The 19,347-nt window shown below is 45.1% G+C and overlaps 1 protein-coding gene across 4 annotated transcripts in view; it reads right to left on the minus strand.

The window, feature by feature from the left end:
- The window catches only part of LOC102221335 (collagen alpha-4(IV) chain-like), a 42,951-nt gene that overhangs the window by 2,322 nt on the left and 21,282 nt on the right, over window positions 1-19,347 (minus strand). For 3 of the 4 annotated variants that reach the window (XR_002754355.1, XM_023351485.1, XM_023351486.1), the window contains 35 exons: window positions 19,243-19,284; window positions 18,537-18,617; window positions 16,017-16,061; window positions 15,786-15,848; window positions 15,669-15,713; window positions 15,539-15,592; window positions 15,350-15,410; window positions 15,183-15,287; window positions 14,381-14,533; window positions 14,220-14,309; window positions 13,943-14,100; window positions 13,794-13,863; window positions 12,780-12,886; window positions 12,516-12,699; window positions 11,617-11,682; window positions 11,437-11,544; window positions 11,289-11,357; window positions 10,542-10,691; window positions 9,474-9,653; window positions 9,220-9,378; window positions 9,003-9,146; window positions 8,775-8,882; window positions 7,743-7,921; window positions 7,389-7,452; window positions 7,194-7,268; window positions 7,001-7,108; window positions 6,812-6,919; window positions 6,265-6,336; window positions 3,126-3,263; window positions 2,930-3,037; window positions 2,686-2,841; window positions 1,890-2,138; window positions 1,702-1,818; window positions 885-1,073; window positions 508-794 (listed from right to left, as the gene is read on the minus strand). Coding sequence is in view for 3 of the 4 variants with exons in the window: in XM_023351485.1 (XP_023207253.1) it covers window positions 508-794; window positions 885-1,073; window positions 1,702-1,818; window positions 1,890-2,138; window positions 2,686-2,841; window positions 2,930-3,037; window positions 3,126-3,263; window positions 6,265-6,336; window positions 6,812-6,919; window positions 7,001-7,108; window positions 7,194-7,268; window positions 7,389-7,452; window positions 7,743-7,921; window positions 8,775-8,882; window positions 9,003-9,146; window positions 9,220-9,378; window positions 9,474-9,653; window positions 10,542-10,691; window positions 11,289-11,357; window positions 11,437-11,544; window positions 11,617-11,682; window positions 12,516-12,699; window positions 12,780-12,886; window positions 13,794-13,863; window positions 13,943-14,100; window positions 14,220-14,309; window positions 14,381-14,533; window positions 15,183-15,287; window positions 15,350-15,410; window positions 15,539-15,592; window positions 15,669-15,713; window positions 15,786-15,848; window positions 16,017-16,061; window positions 18,537-18,617; window positions 19,243-19,284 (4,092 nt within the window). In the remaining variant the exon portion in view is untranslated. The remainder of the gene's footprint in view (window positions 1-507; window positions 795-884; window positions 1,074-1,701; window positions 1,819-1,889; window positions 2,139-2,685; window positions 2,842-2,929; window positions 3,038-3,125; window positions 3,264-6,264; window positions 6,337-6,811; window positions 6,920-7,000; window positions 7,109-7,193; window positions 7,269-7,388; window positions 7,453-7,742; window positions 7,922-8,774; window positions 8,883-9,002; window positions 9,147-9,219; window positions 9,379-9,473; window positions 9,654-10,541; window positions 10,692-11,288; window positions 11,358-11,436; window positions 11,545-11,616; window positions 11,683-12,515; window positions 12,700-12,779; window positions 12,887-13,793; window positions 13,864-13,942; window positions 14,101-14,219; window positions 14,310-14,380; window positions 14,534-15,182; window positions 15,288-15,349; window positions 15,411-15,538; window positions 15,593-15,668; window positions 15,714-15,785; window positions 15,849-16,016; window positions 16,062-18,536; window positions 18,618-19,242; window positions 19,285-19,347) is intronic. The other variant, XM_023351487.1, reaches the window with a different exon arrangement.

Below are 19,347 nucleotides of genomic sequence, written 5' to 3' on the forward strand. Positions count from 1 at the left end.
TCAGCCATCTTCCATGCCGGTGGACAGCGTCCCTCTCACATGAAGCTGTTGCTGAACTGCGGCGCTCCATCAGTGACAGACTGCTGCATCCTAAATGGACTAAGCAGCTTTTCACAGATCCTTCCTGTTAGACTCCTAACATTCTCACCAAGTATTCCCACAGATGATATCTGCATGACTTCAGTGTGAATGTTCATCAACATTTCTTTCCTCTACATGTATAATCTGTCCTTTTTCTGTTCTGTTGCTTCGTCTGATTTTATATTGAACTCCAGTAAAACATCTTTGAGTACCAAGAAAAGCACTATATAAATAAAATGTATTATTATGATTATGATTATTATCATTATTATTATCATTAACATCTGCCTGTTTTAGCTGAGTCATTGGATGAGAACCAGCGGACACCCTGGTCTTGTTACCACGACAACACAGAGACACAAAGAACAAACAACCAGAGGGTGACCGGTGAACCTCTCTGCCATGTTTTTACCCAGCATGCCTCACCATGATGAAGGAGTATCCAGTCCACAGGCGGCTCCAGTTGGGGGGACAGCTTGGTGGCTCTCTGGAGTTGGGGTCATGCATGGCCACGGCAGCAGAGGGCGCCTCACACACCACGCAGCGGCTGATGTACTCCTTGATGGCATCTCCTCTGAATGGATGGTCTGGTTGCGGCTTCATCGTCGACAGCCAATAGGATTTGTCGTTTCGATTGGCGTATTTGCACTTTTTGGTCTCGCAGACGGAGAACGGCAAGGTGGAGAACACGGGAATGCAGGAACCGGCCTGACCTGGGAACATGCAGGAGAATCGGATCACAGCGCTACAGCATGGCCACGCTGATTTGAAGACCTGTAGAGTATCTAAATACATCTCCTTACCCAGATCCTGGGAGTACGCCTTCTCCTGGCCCTCCAGGTACAGCAGGCTGTATCCAGTCCAAAGTGGATGCATATTTGGCGGACATGTTGGTTCATTCTTTGATTGGCTGTGTTTCACCAACAGGAACCCTGGTTTCATGCCTCCGGTCGGCCCAGGTGGACCTGGGTCACCGGGGGGACCCGGATCACCTGCGATACACAGAGAGCATGACAGGTGATAAAGCCGAGCACCGATTGGTCAGGTTGTGTTTGGGCAACACCTTAACGACCTGTGAGCAGCAGAATGTGTTAGGACTTTGAAGAAGTTAAAGATTATGAATGTAAACAACAAGCCTTCCAATATAAGGAGCAATATTACTGCCAAAAATAAGACTATTCACCCAAAGCGCAGGAGGCTGTTTCCATTTCCTACTGATCTGATTAAAGATCAGCAGGAAATGAGCAACCAGCACTGACAAATGAGAAGAAGAGTACTATCTAGCATTAGCATCAGAGAGGCTAATGACTAGCATGACTAGTTTGGCAACCCACTGGATTGCCTGCTTCCTCTGCTGCCCATTAGCATGGAAAGGCTAACAACTAGCATGCCTTGTCATACGCGACTCAAGCATTTTCCTTTAAAGAAACCTTTATCAAGAAAAATGGTGGAGTACTCAGAGAGAAACCAGGCAGACCCCAGGCCAGGAATCGAACCCATGAGTGCTACCCATCGCTCCGCTGTGCACCGCCTCAAAAACGTGTTGCCCAGGCGTAAAACAAGTGATCAGATACCCCACAGTGATGATACTGGCCCCTAACTGAAGGTGAGACATCTTACCCTTTTCTCCCAGAACTCCGTTCTCTCCAGGCTGGCCTGACTCTCCCATCTGTCCCAGGGAACCTTCTTGCCCCTGGGGTCCCATTGCTCCATCAGCCCCAGGATCCCCCTTTATCCCTGAAGCACATTGTCAACCATCAGGAAAATCAGATCAGATCCAAACAAGCCTTTCAAACCGAGTTCCTCACCATTCCTACCTAAGAGGCCAATTTCTCCCCTCTGGCCCCGATCTCCGCTAGCTCCAGGAGGGCCAGGTGGCCCGCTAGGGCCCCTAACTGGTGAGCAGGGAGGGCCATTCGATAAGATTCGGCCCTTCTGCCCTTTTGGACCGTCTGATCCATTGACCCCAGGCCTTCCTTTGGGCCCTGGGCGACCTGGGTGACCCCTCGGACCCTGTTCTCCAGGTATGCCCAGCAAACCCGAGTCGCCTCTCATACCTGATCAGACAAACACACATTTATTAGTCGGCTTTAACCAATCCTGGTGAACCATAATTTTTGGTTTACCCTGACTGTAAGACCGGTCCATCTGAGATCAGCTAGCATGCCAGCTAACATCAAGAAAACACAGCTGAAAGTCTGAAACAATTTGGCACACTGTCACTTGACACGCTATTGGCTGTTGTTTGTGAAGCAGCCAATCAAAGAGTGACGTTTGTTTTCCTTGGTGCTGATTGGCTGTACCTGCAACACTGAAACTCACAGAAGAACCAACCTGGACTGGTTAGAGGTTTGGGGTTCTTAGCTGAAGGGGTTTAGGGCAGCATAGTGGAATCAGTCGTTTGTTGTCTGGAGATGTTGATTAGTCAACCTGAAAGTTCAACTTGATCCTCACAAAACAGACGAACTGAGAACCATCAGAATTTAACTTCACCTTAAAACCTGTGAAACCTCAGATTTCCCCCAGTTTTCTCTACAGTGTCTCCATTCAGCTTCATAAGAACCAGCACCAGAACCTCAGTGCTGACGGTGGAAGCAGTCTGACCTTTGGGCCCTTGGTTTCCAGGGTTGCCTGGTGGTCCGGGTGGCCCCTGATATCCATGGCGTCCTTTTGGCCCTGAGCACCCTGGATCACCGGTGTCTCCTTTGTCCCCACAGTTTGGTGTATTTGGACCAGGATCTCCCATTTCACCAGGACAACCTGCAAGGTCAGCGCCAGGCGAGTGTCGGATTAGATTCAGACTGAAATTCCTTCAACAGGAAAAGTTAAAAGTCACGCTATCACTGACCTGGATCTCCATCTGGGCCCCTATCACCAGGATCCCCACATAGCCCTGGTTTTGGGTTTTTACAGTCGCCTCCAGGTGGACCTGGCGGTCCACTATCACCTGGAGGCCCTGTAAGACGAACACACAGGTGAACCGTTTACGGTCAGATTTGGTTTGACGCAGCATGAATTCATTTGTTTTACGAGTCGTTGCAGACCCTGGGGTCCCGTTGGGCCTTTCGGTCCTGGTGGGCCGTTCTTGGGTGGACAAGTAGGACCTGGTGGACCTGGAGGACCTGGAAGACCTTTAGGACCTGGAGGGCCTTTTTCACTTTTACTGATGTCCGGACATACACCTGAGGATGACCAGCATTCAGAGGAAGTTATGAGAAACCACAGAAAGTCCAGTAGCTAAATGAGAACATGACTTAAATAACAAGCAACCTGTAATAACATGCAGCCCAGTGGTAAACTGAGGCTTCTGTAATGTTAAGGTTAATAGAAATCTTACATAGTTCAAGACAGGACACAAATATATTAAAAGAAAACCTTTATTTACTATTGCATAGCATTGGTGACAGCTATGGATTTCATATTCTTGTTTCTGAAAGAAATACACTAGTATTTTCCTTTACTTTAATATTTAAAAAATATAAAGGGTTAAAGTAGCTATTAAGTAATTTGCTTACTTAGTAATTAAAACTGTATTATTTGTAAATCGACTAAGAGAAGTATTAGTGTGACGTAAGATTCACTGTGTGTTTTATTTGGCTTTGCCCTTTGATTGGTCCCCGAGACGGTCCGTCCGCTGCGTGACTCGTGATTGGTTGAGAGGAGAGAAGGAGGGAGGAAGAAGGAGAGGAGAACCGTGATGGTGGCGACCGGAGGGAAGACGAGCGGACAAGAAGTAAAGAAATACAGAGAAAACCGGACAAAGCCGGACGGGAGAGGACGGAATTCAGGAGAAGTTGGAGGAGTTTGGTCGACGCGAGAGGAGACAGGCGGAAGTAGACGAGCTTTGAGCTGAGCTAAGTGAGCTAGCTAGCTTCTTCAGCCCCACGATTCTGCTGCGTTCAAGGGAAGTCCGGAGAAGAGGACGAGTGAATTTCAACGCTCTCAATGTTTTTTCCTCTGGGATTTCAACTCCTCGCTTCTTTCTAACAGGCCTGCAACGTTTTTCCCAAAAGATTCACAAATGCACAGAACAAGCAGCTTCACCGGGTCACACAGCACATCTGGTGACACTATGCAAGAGAAAAATTGTACTGATTAATCCACAAAAATGTATATTGCAATATACAGTATCTTTAAAAAAAAATCTGAAGTAATGATTGTCTCAAATTCATATATATACTTAAACAAATCCAGTTTTGAGACTGAGATAATCCAGTGCAGATTACATGCTTGCTGTTTAGACATGGCTTTCAAATATAAGCCATGTCTAATCAATATTAGTCCGTCAATATTGATCTGTCAATATTGATATTGACAGATTAATATGCTACACTTCACAATAACAGTGCCGGTGCAGTCTTGTAAAAGTCTTTACCTTGTAATTTAGAATGTTGAAAGTTTTTTTTAAATACTATGAAATATAAACTGTAAAATATTCATATTTATTATGCATTGATGGTGGTTCTGGTTAGTGGGGTTAAACTAACACCCACCAGCGCAGCTCACATGTAAGGTTAGACGTTACGTTCTGTTGTCTTGGTTACCATTAAAAATAACCGAGGCCGAATAGATTACATAAACAATGTATGAATTATCATCTACCAGGTTTCTGCATTTATATATTTTTTTTTTCTCAGTGTGAGCTGGCTGGTTATCTCAGACTCACCAGCTCCCCCTAGGAAAAAATGTAAGAAATGCACATCAAGGTGTATTTTGAAGATGGATACATATTTTAGTATATTCAGCTTTGTATGATAAGTTAAGAAAAAAATCACTCTTTGTTTCTCAAAAGTGTGAATTATTACATTGCTGTAATTTATTTAAGGGTCAGGACTTTATAACAATTCATATTATAGAAAGACTATTATTATGGTGTGGAGAACAGATTCTGTGGCGATAATTAAGGCCAGAGCTGCTACCTGGGTTTGGGGCAACAAACCCAGGATGTTAAACAGTTACTTTAGACACAAGCCTGATGCTAATAGCATGCAGAAGCGCTAGCATAGCTCGGTAGCACAACTTACTCACTTAGATTGCTAGCTTGTGATGATAGTTGCAAAGTTAAATCGATTAACATTAATAATGATAAACAGCTAAATACATCAGATAGATATTTCACTTGCCGCTCCTCTGCCGCTTCCAGAAGCCAGGCTGAGGTCTAAACTGTTGGTGCGTCGTCATGGCTACGGCGCTGTTGGAATGGGATAATGTGATTGGCTGAAACATAGGTTACCCCAATGTGGGGCTTCGTTCATATGATTGGGTGAAACAAGGAAGCTATCTGATTTTTTGTCGATCATCCAACCAGATAGACCATTTATTAAAAAAAGAGATTTGTGGATTGAGAGTGAGAGGAGTCTCAAAATTCACACACAAATGCAGCAAAACTCACAGGCCAGAAACAGCTGATAAATCAAGATATATTTATGTTTGCATCAAAAATACAAGTGTGGATCTCGTACAGTGCATTTGTGAATCTTTTGCATTTGTGAATTATGAGACAGTTTTAGCTCCATATATTTGTTCTGCCTTTTGTAAAGAGGTTTATGTTCTTTAGATCTTATTGAAGGGTCTTTCAACTATAAAGTTACAGTGGTGACTAAATAGTTGGATTTCCTGTCACTTTAGTTTAATAAAGTTAGGCTGAATCATTTTGCCTAAAATTCTAATGTTTCTCTGGGTCATATTTGTCATAAACTTGGTCGTTGGTGCCGCACACTGATCGGGATACTGGATTGATATCGAACCCAAGCACCCTCCATTTTAGTTTTCTCGCATAGAATGGTTAAAGGTGCTACAAACAAACATTTAACAGGCCTGTTAGTTTCAGTTTGAGCTGCTCTGAATCAGACGTAGCTTCAGTGTGGAGCTTAGCCTGGCGCACTACAACATTCAGGTCTGTTTGGTTGCTTTCTGCTGGTTTTTAAAAGGCTTTACTACCAACACAACATCCAACAAAATGGAACAATAAAAACACATCAGGATAATCCTTTACAGTGGTTAGCACTGCTAACTGAAGAGCTAACTGTGCAAATCATGATGATCTCACCATACATTAGTTCAGCTAACGCTAAAGCGCTAGTGTTCAGTTGAACTATATTCAAATGAAAGTTTACAAAATAGCCAACTAAAATGTATTGTTCTACGTTTTCCTTCTTAAAATGTGTCCAGTGTTCCTCACACCTTTGGACCCCATGGCACCTGCCTGTCCACTCAGTCCGTCTAACCCATGAAGCCCTGGTGGCCCCGGAGCTCCTGAAGAAACAAAAATAAATTATTTAAAAAAGAAAACCAAACTGTGGCATCCATTTTTGTTTGGCCTTGGTGTGCCTCAGGGCTCTGTGTTTGGCCCACTGCTGATATTTTGCTTTCAGAACTCTGGTTGATACGAGCCAAATGGATTATTCTCACATAAATTAACTTTTTGTGAAAAAAATAATCTAGAGGGTCTGAAAAGTCACTAAGATGGCGACAAAGTCCTGAAGTTGGCTACACCTTGTTTATCCCAACAATTAGTCCCCAATCTCTTGGCTCCGCCCACTTTGGAATTTTTCAGCATTCGTTTGAGGGCCGAGTTTTGCTTTCACCGGGCGGTTAGACTCACTGAGGCCTGGAGTTGGACTTTGTGGTTCCAACATTTTAAAGTCTTTAATCGTGGGAACTATCATCACTAAAAACAGCATCCATGTATTTTCATAACTTTATGTTTTCATCTTTGAAAGGTTTTGACCTCTGTTTCCTGGGTTACCATCCCTCCCCGGGGGACCGTCCACTCCATCTCGACCAGGAGGCCCTCGAAGCCCATGGTAACCTCTGGGCCCTGGAGGACCAGCCACACCTAAAGGAGACAACATCTCTGAGTCACCATGATCCCAGGTCTTCCTCCACTTCCATCACAGATTTAGGAAGGTCTTTGTACCTGGTTCACCAGGGCATCCTCGTAATCCTTTGTGTCCCTTGCATCCTCTCTGTCCTTGTGGTCCACAGAGGCCTTTGTGCCCACAATCTCCAGGAGGACCACAAGGGCCTGAGAGGCAACAAGCAGATCATTAATGAAATAGGTTTTTTTCTGTTTTCCTAAAGAACCAAACCATTTTAAAATAGATTGTCACCATCAGGGCCTCGGTTCCCAGGATGGCCCTTATCTCCAGGTGGACCAGGACCACCAAGGGCGTCTCCTTTATCACCTGAAACGCAGAAAGTCGTGTTAAAACCAACCAATGTTGCTTAATTATGCAGGAGGAATAAAAAATAATCTCTGGTAAACTGAAGACTTTCTGAGTCATGGCGATGTAGTCAGCAGGTACCTCTAGGTCCACGACATCCTGGACTCCCAGGTCTCCCAGGGGGTCCCTGACATCCTGAGTCGCCCTGTAGCCACAACCAGAGGTCATTATGTTTTCTGACCATCAGACAGTTTTTATTTATGAACAAAACACAACAACATCTGTTTGCCTCTCCTGGGGCCTCTGGCAGGATCCTGAACTCCCTGATGGTGGATGAATGGACATCTCTAACAACTGTTTCTTGTTTTATTCCAGCCACTATAACACCAATTGGACCTCAGACCTCTATATTCTGTCTGACCCAACAGAACTCTGACCCAACAGAACTCTCAGTCAGTGACGGTCTCAGTTCTAGCTCGAGAAAATTCATCTCACCAGTTCTCCATTCAGCCCAGGAAATCCGAAGTATCCTTGATGTCCTTTGGTTCCTGGAGGTCCGGGCGGGCCTTGCTTACCCTGGGGCCCTCGGGGTCCCTGAGGTCCCCTACAACCTGGGGGTCCATTGGGGCCCGGATACCCAGTATTCCCTGTGCATCCAGCCTCACCTTTGTTTCCTGTGGAAAAGACAAAGTTGATACTAAAGAGATCAGAGCAGAGGATGAGACCCACACCCAGAGCTGGATGGAAATCTGACCATTGCCATCTGGTTTCCATGGAGATGGCACCAAGCTACTCAAGCTTTTAAGCATCAAGTTAGTGGATTTGTCATGCTGCTTACAGAATTGTATCAGAGGGAAGCGAACAGTTCTTAGAGTCATCTGAACTGAGTGACCTGCTGACGGTTTCAGTCTTTTTCCACTAGACCTGGACAGAGGGGTCCGTCTACAGCAGGGGTCTCCAACCGCAGTCCTTCAACTGTCCAACACAACTGAATCAAATGATTGAACTACCTGTCATCAAGTTTGGTAAAGGCCAGGTGACTGTAACGCTTGGGTTGTGTTTAAGGGAGGAGAGGAGGCGGCAGCCTCGTCAGGACGGTCAAAAACTCACAACCACACTGGTACTGGGAATTCCCCAGTGTTGTCCTTTAGTAAATACGCTCTTCACCAACCTTACAAAGCCGGTTGAACGGCTGCTATATTATCAGACATGAAAGTTGAGCAGCGTCCAAACAACCCGTAACATTACTAAAAAGTTGGGGAGTCTCGGTTCATGTGTCCATCTATATCACGTTTCTCCCACGCTCTCTACAGAGAAGCCGTGGCGCATACTTCTGACATCATTAGAAACACTAGAGTATCTTAAAGAGACACTACACAATTACGGCTGTTACATGACGCTGCATCTAAATCTGCAGGACAGTAGATCTTGAGGACTAGAGTTGGACGTTTCTGTCCTCTGTTATCTAAGACGGAACCAGAGTTTGACCAACATGGAGACTTTCACAGATTCTCCGGTTTCTCTCACCTCGTGGTCCGGAGAATCCGGGATCGCCGGGGCATCCTCGTGGTCCTATTGGGCCCTTTTCAGGTCTGGGGATGAGTTCTCCTGGAGGACCAGCACAACCTTTGTGACCTGCAGGAGGACACAAGTTGTCCATAATCTGTAGCAGGTTAGCAAAAACTGCAATCTGGATGAGGAACATGATCCTGGTATTGTACGGTTTAACCGGTAGTACTGTAACCACAGTAGTACCTTTTGGTCCCTTTGGGCCTGCACAACCCTGACCACCATCTTGTCCTTTAGGCCCCCGCTCTCCGGGCTTGCCTGAGCCTCCAGGATTGCCCTTGTTTCCTGGAAAACCTGGCCTTCCTTCAAAGCCCTCCGGCCCAGTCAGACCTAAAGCAGGTTCTTAGTGAAGGACTTTGAACAGAAGAACATTCCTTCAGGCGTGTTTCTGGTAGGAACTCACCTTTCCCACCAGAGGGCCCCATTGAGCCAGTGTCCCCAACAGGGCCTTGGGGCCCCTTACATCCTTGTGTCCCTGGAGACCCCTGAACTCCAGGTTCTCCAATCTTGCCTTTTGGACCAATAGCTGAATGACCTTTATCCCCAACTTCACCTTTACAACCTAAAAAAATGAAGTTAGACTGACTGTTCAACACAGGAAATGACTAAAGCAAAACAAATAAAGGCGTCAAGAAAAAAAAAGAGGTAAACGATTACCGCGAGGGCCACCAGGTCCTTGAGGGCCACAAGGTCCCGGAGGGCCTGGAGGGCCCATGTTATCAGGCGTCCCTGCCTTACAATCGTCTGATGTGGACCCCGGAGGACCTGGTCGGCCAGGGGCCCCGGCATATCCTTTGTGTCCATTCGCTCCAGGGTAGCCAGAAGGCCCCTGGGGACCTGTGGGAACACACTCAAGTCTTCATCTCTTCTAGACCTTCAACCTTCCACCGTGATTCATACTGCGTGTTGTTGCAGACCACAGCATTTTGGGTGTGGTGAAAGAATTCACTGGATTTCCGGCATTTGCAGAGGTTAGGGGCCACAACCAGTCACAGCTGAACCCCATCAATACTAGAGATCTCCTCTAAAAATGCTTATACCACTAAATATAACTTAATATGCATTAATACACACAGGAAACCATCTTACACTTAGTGGAAGCTAACAACTAAGGACTTCCTTAGCTACACTCGAGGGCTCAGCCAATCAGCAGCAAGGAAAATGAATGCTGCTCTGGGATTGGTTGTTTACCAACGCCAGCCAATAGTGTGTTAGGTAGCGCTGGGCCAGAGAATCTCAGGCTCTTTTGAATATTGTAGATATGCTCTATGAAAAAGTGTGAACTGGTGTTGGTCCTCTGTAGTTTTCTGTTTATCTTTAAACTAACAAACATTTGTGACTCTCCACTGCAAAACCAGGAACAAGTTGATAGAGAAGAAACAGAGAAAAAATCAAAACTATCAACTTCCGAGAAAATAATTTTAGTTTTTTTTTTTTGCTTTAATTAAATTGGTTAAGTCATGAAGAAACCCTCCATGTTTTAAATCGCAGCTTTTGAAGTTTTCAAATGTGAACTTTGAGTTGAATTCAGTTTGTTTACAGAGTAAATCTGAACCAGCCAATAAAGAGCTGATTAACATGCCACTTCTTATTGGCTCTTCTCATGCTATTGCTGTTGGTTTCAGCCAATAAGAGGCGAGTTTGATGAAAAAAAAACACGGTGACTTCACATCGCCACCACAATTCAGTTATGGTGCCGACCTCTGACCCAGATCCATGACTCACCTGGTGCTCCCTGGTTGCCCGGGGGGCCGAGGCGTCCTTTACGTCCTGGGGACCCCGGCGGTCCAGGCTGGCCTTCGGGCCCCTGGGGGCCACTCTGAATATTGCCTCTTGGTCCGGGGGGCCCAGGGGGGCCCAGCGGCCCCGGAGAACCTGGAGCACAGAGTTAGGTAAACTGTAAAACACTCAACAGTTTGACTTATTTATATTTCTGAAATGCTTCCATATATTCAACACTGAAAAACACAAAAACTTACCAAGAACTTCTGGTTTAGATTCCAGTGCAAATATTTTACTACACTTGGAATAAGACAATAATTACAAGTAACTATATACTTAATAAATAAAAACGTTCTGATCCACTGGCTGATGATTTTAATTATGTCTTATTATACGTAAAATAATCCGCTAGTGAAAAGTTATTTGTAAATTGGTTTTGTTTTATTTCAGGTGTACTAAAACATTTGAACTGATCATAAACTTTGTTTCACCAATCAGAAAACAGACTCAGTAGCTCCCCCACCTGGCTCAGTTAGACCCAAAATGGCTGACATGGTGAATTTTAGGGCAAAGCTTTGTGGGCTCACCCTGGCTGTTTAGTATTTAATAAATTTAAAGTTGTCGCTGTTCTGGAGGAGTCGGCTGATTCCCACCAGTCCAGATGTTTTTGAATCAGGAAAGTGGGAGTTTCTTTGGTAGATTCTGTTCTTCCTTTACATCAGAAACTCTTCAGCTGATGCTAGATTTTACCTGGACATCCATCATCACAATAACCGTCGGTTCCCTTTTCTCCAGGATCTCCAGCAGCTCCTGGAGGTCCTGCAGGGGCAGAAGAAGAAACATGGAGCCGTCGGCTCAGACAGGACAGGTGTGACACGCCTACCCAACGCCGCGGTACCTTGGTCCCCAGGCGGTCCTGGAGCGTAAGACAGTCCCTGGTCCCCTTTAGGCCCGTCCGGCCCTCGGATGCCAGCGGTGCCATTAGCACCTGGAGGACCTGGGGCACCTGAAGATGGAGGCAGGTGAGCAGGAAGCTGCACTAACAGGTGAAGATACGGGTGTTTCAGACGAGGCTTACCTGGTGGTCCACGGTGTCCCTTCGGCCCCGGACGGCCGGGATTCGAAAACCAGAGGCCATGGTCTCCTACGGGAGGAGAAACCAGAGAACCGGAGTCAAACAAAAGAAGGTGTGATCACACAAAATCAAAAAGACGGAAAGAATCAAAAAGTAAATCAAAGAGAGAGACATTTTCTGAAGCAGAAAAAACGTTCGATCACCAGAGACTAGAAACGGCAACACCTGGTAAGATTTTGTGTTTTTTCAGTGATTACTGTATATTTGTAAATACTTCAGGTAAAACAATTGCAGTTTAATACACAATTATTTTCTCAGAATAAAATTCAATAAATAGAACCTGCAGTCTCACTTATTGAACTTCTATTCTGCATTTTCATTTTCAAAGGTTGGAAAAGGTCATAGGTCACCTCAAATCAAATGCTTGCCTTTATGATTTGGTTGTCTTGGTTGCTACATGCAGCCCGGCTGCCGCTAGCAGCCATTTTGTTTGGTTTCAAGAACTGAGCTGATCTGGTGGAAGTGAAGGCGGTGGATGCAGAATAACTTATTTTATGTTTTATTTCTTTATTGTTATTGATATTATTATAACGATGTAAACAAAGGCATTAATAGGTGAGCAGACAGGAGATGTTATTAAAGAACGTGTTTGATCTGGAACAAATTAAATAAACAGAAAAACCAAGGCAGTGAGGCTGAAATGTCCCGATGTTATCACTCTGTCATACAGACTGGAGACAGGACAACTGGGAGAACTGGGAGAACTGGGACCTGAAGTGAAGTCAGAGTAAATTGATTTGTATTCAGAGCAAAGCGCTTTCTGAATCTGGTGCAGAAAAACAGGAAATGTTGTGAAATAATTTCACTACAGTCATTTTATCTGACTTCACCAACAGCTTTACCTGGATCTCCCTTCAGTCCAGGCGGTCCAGGAAATCCATCAGGTCCCGGGTTGCCAGGGGTCCCGCGCTCTCCAGGGGTCCCCGCCACGCTGACTCCAGGGGGCCCCGACCGTCCTGGGAATCCATTCGGTCCCTGGGGTCCAGGGAAGCCTTTGTCTCCAGGGAAACCAGGGACACTGTCCCCCTAAACCCAAACACAACCAGGAGAGAGGTTCGGTTCTGCTCTGGTCCGGTTTGCTCCCTGACTCCGCCCCTATGGCTGACCTTAAGTCCCGGGTCTCCAGGTGGTCCTGGGCGCCCTGGGGGTCCGACTGTCCCCCAGGTTCCTTGGGCCCCTTCAGGGCCCCCTTTGCCCTTTTCTCCCTTTTCACCTGGAAACAAAATCAAAATGAGAATCTGAAACATGAAAACAAGATTCATTTGTTCATCGCACTGCAAAAATGCTTTTGGTCCAGTTTCCAGTGTAAATGTCTTGATAAACTTGAAATAAGACAAAACTAACAGAAGTAACTTTTCAGAAACTTGTTTTTAGTAATTAAAGATTTAATACTAATGAAAAAGTATTAGTTTCACTCTGTGATTATGTCACTAATAATATGGGAAAAATCTGAAAGTGGAATTAGAACTGGGTTGCTAGGCAACGTCTGGGCTTGGCCGGGGTTGCTAGGTAACGGCGCAGGGCTTGTTGATTGTGAAGTAAGTGAAAACAGAACTTTTTCAGAACTGCTGCTGCTTCTTGCTGACGGTGATTTGTTTTTCCGTTTTCTTTTCTTTTCTTGCACTGGAAACTAAACCAGATTTTGCGTTTTTGCGGGTGAGAAGTGGGCAGATTGATCCACATATTGATCTGAAGTCAGGATCGGACCAATAACGCTGTCATGAGTTCAGTCATTAAGTTTCAGATTTCATCTTGAAATTTCATTTGATTTTTGTCATATTTTCTCAGCTCTTCTTGAAAATGATTTATTGATCATTTTTTGCACTTTGCAGTTTTTTTGGTTCCTTATTGTTTCTGTTTGTCATCTTAACGTGTTATTAAAGTATTTTATAGACATTAAACTTTGTTTTTTGAACAAAATAATTCAAAGAAAATTTTTAAAAATCACCTAAAGGTCAGAAGTTTGTTGATATATCAAACTTAAATAAACGTAAACATCTACAGCAGTCAGCAGAGGGAAACAGGAAGTTCAGAGACTGCTGCTGTTCCTCACATTCTCTTAATTTGCTTTAATTTAATTGGTCATGAACTGGAAGAAACTGTAAATGTGATGAACTCGCCTTTCAAGCCGGCCACAGTGAAACCTTTCTGTCCTTTCTGGCCGTTGGGCCCCCTGAAGCCCCTCGGTCCCTGCAGGAAAAACATAAACCTGCTGCTTCAGTCGGAGCTTACCTGAGATTTCCTCCCATGTTTTTGTTTAGAAACTCACCTGGGCCCCCTTCGCTCCTGGGTCTCCAGAGTAACCCATCTCTCCTTTGGGGCCTGGGGGTCCGCGCTGCCCTATTGACCCTGGGAGCCCGTTAGCCCCTGGAAGCCCTGGAGGGCCCTTCAGGTCAGTAGATTTGCATAGACATTCACCAGGATCACCTGAAACGCGACGGCTGAACATGAAGTCAGAGCTAATCTGCCACTTATTGGTTCCTCACAGGAACTTGTTTTCCTTTCATTTCAGACGCGTTTTAAAAAATCAAACGATCGTCACTGACCTCTAAAGCCATCATCACCTCTCGGTCCTGGAAAGCCCCCATCACCTGGCTCTCCCATGCCTCCTTTGTCTCCTTTAAGACAGACCGTTCCTGCAGAGACGGAGACCAAACATGGAGGACTGACCGCTGGGAGCCGCAGGGACCAGAAGCCGATGTGGTACCTGGGAGGCCCTGCTGTCCCTTCGGCCCTCGCTGTCCCCGCTGTCCTGGTTTTCCAGGTTCTCCGTGTGCCACTTCGTCCGTAGTCTGACCCGGATCTCCTCTCTCCCCTTTGTACCCAGGTTGGCCCTTCGGACCATCAAAACCTTTAAGTCCTGAAACACAGAGATGATCCTGAAAATGGACCTAAGACACGAAACTCATCCCACCTGAATCTGAACAAGTTCACGGTAAGACAATTAGCTAGCGGGATATTTGTCTTGCTAGCTAAATGTTTAACTTAGTGGTTAAATATTTAGTCTGTAAGCAAAATATTAGTTTGCAAACTAAATATTTAGCTTTCTAATTTAATATTTATTTTGGAGATAAACATTTAGCTGGTAATCTAAACGTTTAGCTTCAAATTGAAGAATTTAATTACATATTTACTTTGGACCTAAATACTTAGTTGGTCAAACGTTTAGTTTGAAATTGTGACTAGCAGCTACAAATGAATTAATATAATTTTGAAAGGCCATTTTTTCTCTTGTTAAAGAACCAAAATTATTGCTGATCATTTTGACTAACTTTATAATTAACAGCCTTGTTGTTTATATTCATCACATCCTGAATATTTACTGTAACTAACACCAACACTGTCCTGCTACCTTCAGTCCTCCTCGCCCTCAAAGTAACATTGATTTGACTAGACCACCATCATCCCTCTTTATGACATCACCCTACAATGATTGGTTCTGATAGTTGATTGGATGCTTTCCTATTGATAATCAGCTTTGATGTTTAATGTTAAATGATTTTACTAACCTGGTGTTGATGATCCTGGGAATCCTGGGGGACCAAGCGTTCCCATTGGCCCCATGTCGCCAGGAGGGCCCCTCTTCCCGGGGAACCCAGGGTCCCCGGCCTCGCCTGGAAGACAGGATGTTGAGAAACCAAACCGACCGATGGCTGATTGGTGTATTGATCCGTACCTATGTGAGTGATATCATCGATCAGAGGGGGGCCTTCAGGGCCCGGATCACCAGCAAAGCCCTGGAAACAAAGAGTCATATCACAACAAAGAGCTTAAATAATACGTCCTTTAAATCTGCCCTGTCTCTTCCAGAATAAAGACTTTAACTGGACTCAGTTTCAGAACCTGGGTCACAAACCCAACTGACCTTAAAACCTTCTTGACCTATCAGTCCTGGGAGGCCCTGGCTCCCTTCCATCCCCTGAAAACCCAAAAACACCTTTAATTAACCCGACCCGGAACCATCAGACTGGACCAGCGTTTCTGCTCTGACTCACCCGGGGGCCTTTCCGTCCGGACGGACCGGGTCGACCAGAATCCCCCTGGAAGAAAAACCAAACTCATGCAGCAACCGCAGCAGGCTAAACTTCTGGAACGGATCGAAGGAAACGTACTCTGGCTCCTGGAAATCCAACGATCCCCGCCTCTCCTTTGATCCCAGGCGGCGCATCCCGACTCTGAAACCAGAACAGAACTTCCTGATCACGGCCCACACCAGTGGTCCCTACAGGATCCAAAATGACTCTTATTCTGGGATATTTAGCTTCATTAACATCAGAATAACATCATTTATTCAAACATGGAATAAATAAACAGTCAGCAGGTTAATAAATATTCTACCTTACCTGGAGTCCCTGAACGCCACGCTGTCCTGGTTCCCCTGAAGATCCCTGAGAGAAACAACCAGACCTGATTTAGGACAACCTTAAAAAATGTCCAAACCTTTTTATACGGGATAAAACAAACAAAACAAATCCCAGAGCAAAGGTTCAATAATCAGACAGAAAATCTGCTTCAGCTTCTATTTAGCAACATTTTCAAAGTACAGATCAGCTTCTCTTTGGCCACTGGGCGTTAATTTCTGCTTCTGAATGATCTGATTGGATTCTGGAACAACTACTGTTGTGTGCAAGTTGTGCTAAAAGAAGTTAGCCTAACAGCGAAGCTATGCTAGCCTAAAACAGCATCTCAATGCTAACATGTAGCAGCTAGCGCTAATGTTAGCATCCACATTTCTAAAGAAGCTCCATGAAAGATCAGGACTTCCTGAAACTCTTTGCTCCAATCTGATGGATGAAGATTAGAAACTTTCTTTGTTGCTGAGCTCAAACGGCTATTTACACTCACCGGCCACTTTATTAGGTACACCTTGCTAGTACCAGGTTGGACTCAGGATTAAAGGACTAATGTCTCAGCCAGATCTAGAGAAACTCATCCATGCCTTCATCTTCAGTCGTATTGATTATTGCAACAGCGTCTTCACAGGTCTGTCCAACAAATCAATCAAACAGCTGCAGCTGATCCAGATGCTGCTGCTGGCGTTCTGACTAAAACCAGGAAGGTAGAGCACATAACACCAGTTTTAAAGTCCCTCCACTGGCTCCCTGTAGCTCAAAGAATAGACTTTAAAATACTGTTGTTAGTTTATAAATCACTGGACGGCTTAGCACCACAATACATTAAAGATCTGCTGTTGTTGTATCAACCTTCCAGACCTCTCAGGTTCTGGTTCTGGTTCTGCTCTGCATCCCCAGAACCAGAACCAAACAAGGAGAAGCAGCTTTCAGCATCTATGCACCACAAATTTGGAACAAACTTCCAGAAAACTGTAAAACAGCTGAAACACTGACTTCTTTTAAATCTCAACTGAAAACCCACCTGTTTAGGATTGTATTTGAAATGTAATCAATTACAAATTTAATGATGGAACTTGACTTAATGATTGATTCTATATTGCATTGTGATTCTGTGTTTGTTATGATGTAAAGCACTTTGAAATGCCTTGCTGCTGAAATGTGCTATACAAATAAAATTTGATTGATTGATTGATTGATTGACTCTCTTCAGAACTGCCTTAATTCTCGGTGGCAGAGATTCAACAAAGTACTGGAAACATTCCCCAGAGAGTCTGGTCCATATTGACATGATGGCATCACACAGTTGCTGCAGATTTGTCGGCTTCACATCCATGATGCGAATCTCCCGTTCCACCACATCCCAAAGGTTTCTATTGAGATCTGGTGACTGTGAAGGCCATTTGAGTTCAGTGAACTCATTGTTCAAGAAACCAGTCTGAGATGATTGGCTAGTTATCCTGCTGGAGTGTACCAGAAGATGGTACACTGTGGTCATAAAGTGATGGATGTGATCAGCAACAGTAGAGCATCGTGGCATTGACATGGTGCTCAGTGGGCCAGGAAAATATCCCCCACACCACCACCAGCCTGAACCGTTGATACCAGACAGGATGGATCCAGGCTTTCATGTTGTGGACGCCAAATTCTGACCCGACCATCCGAATGTCGCAGCAGAAATCGAGACTCATCAGACCAACGTTTTTCCAATCTTGAGCCTGTCAGTTTCCTGCTGCTACCTGACAGGCGTTGCAGGAGGGCAACGGCAGTCTTCTGGGTTCGATGTGTTGTGCATTCAGAGATGCTCTTCTGCAGACCTCGGTTGTAATGGGTGGTTCTATAAGCTCAAACCAGTCCATTCTTCTCTGACCTCTGACCTCAACAAGACATTTATGCACACAGAACTGCCGCTCACTGGATACTGTCTTTTTCGGACCGTTCTCTGTGAACCCTAGAGGTGGTTGTGGGTGATAATCCCAGTAGATCAGCAGTTTCTGAAATACTCAGACCAGCCCGTCTGGTTCAGAGTCACTTTAACCTCCTTTCTTCTCCGTTCTGATGCTCAATTTGAACTGCAGCGGATCGTCTCGGTCGTGTCTACATGAAGGAACGCAGCGAGTTGCTGTCATGTGATTGACTGATTCAACATTTGCGTTAATGAGCAGCTGGACGGGTGTACCTAATAAAGTGGCCGGTGAGTGTAGTCAATCATTTAGCAGCAAAAATGTTAAATGTTGCTGATTAAAATATGATTAATTAATTTCAGACCCTGGAATTAACTCAATAATTTTTTTATCACATCCGACCATTAAAGAGAAATTCAATGAAAATCCAGCAATAGGATGTTTAACTAGAACTGAGACTCCAGTTTTCTAACCTGACACGGGAACCCGACGATGAGAACAAAATATTTAAAACTTTAGAAATATTTATATATAAAAATATACTGAACATTTAAAACCAACAGAAACACGAGAAAATAAAGCAAAGGAAGACTAAATGTCCTCTGACCTTCTCCCCTTTGATGTACAAGTCCTCTGGAACGTCAATGTACTCGAAGGGCCCTGGAGGCCCCTGGGGGCCCTGGTCTCCCTGTGGGTCACACAGGAAAGGGAAAAAGTTTGGTTAATGCAGGTCAGAAGACCACAGAGCTGCAGCAGAGCTCAGCTGGCTCCCAGTAAAGAGCCACAGTGAAGTAATGCACTGACTGACCTACAGGGGGCATTACAAGGCCTGAGGAAGGTCGGCCATGTTCATGTCCTCAACATGTTATTCTGTGAGTAACTGAGGGGCCCAGACAGTAAGGGCTGGGTCAAAGGGGGCGTGGCCAGAAGAATGGATGTTAATGATGGGGCGTGGCCAATGATAAATATTTAATTGGGTGATCAGACTGACATGGTTTTTGGGGGCGTGGCCAAAGGGAGCGTGGTCAATGGTAGATGGACTGAATATGTCTGGAGCTGCTGCAGTCATTTTGACTGCCTGAAGCAGGTGAGAGTCTTCAGGGGCACATTGGCCTGTGGCAGGAGGAAATCGAACCTTCAACCTTCTGACTGCAAGACAACAACTTTACCTGCTGAGCCACAGTCAGAAGAGTGGAGTAAGAGGGCTGTGATGTGAAGGGGGCGTGGCCAGTGTGATGTCATATTTCTGGGGCGTGGTCTGGTGGATGTACCACTAGGTGGCGCTACATTAACTCTGTAAACAGTCTCTGTACCTTCTCTCCTTTCGGTCCCGGCAGTAATCGACCTTTTTGACCCTAAAACAAAAACATAAGCCGACATCAGAACATCCAGCTGGAGAAATAATCGATCGATAATCA

The sequence above is a fragment of the Xiphophorus maculatus genome, chromosome 18 (assembly GCF_002775205.1).
Source record: "Xiphophorus maculatus strain JP 163 A chromosome 18, X_maculatus-5.0-male, whole genome shotgun sequence".
NCBI lineage: Eukaryota > Metazoa > Chordata > Actinopteri > Cyprinodontiformes > Poeciliidae > Xiphophorus > Xiphophorus maculatus.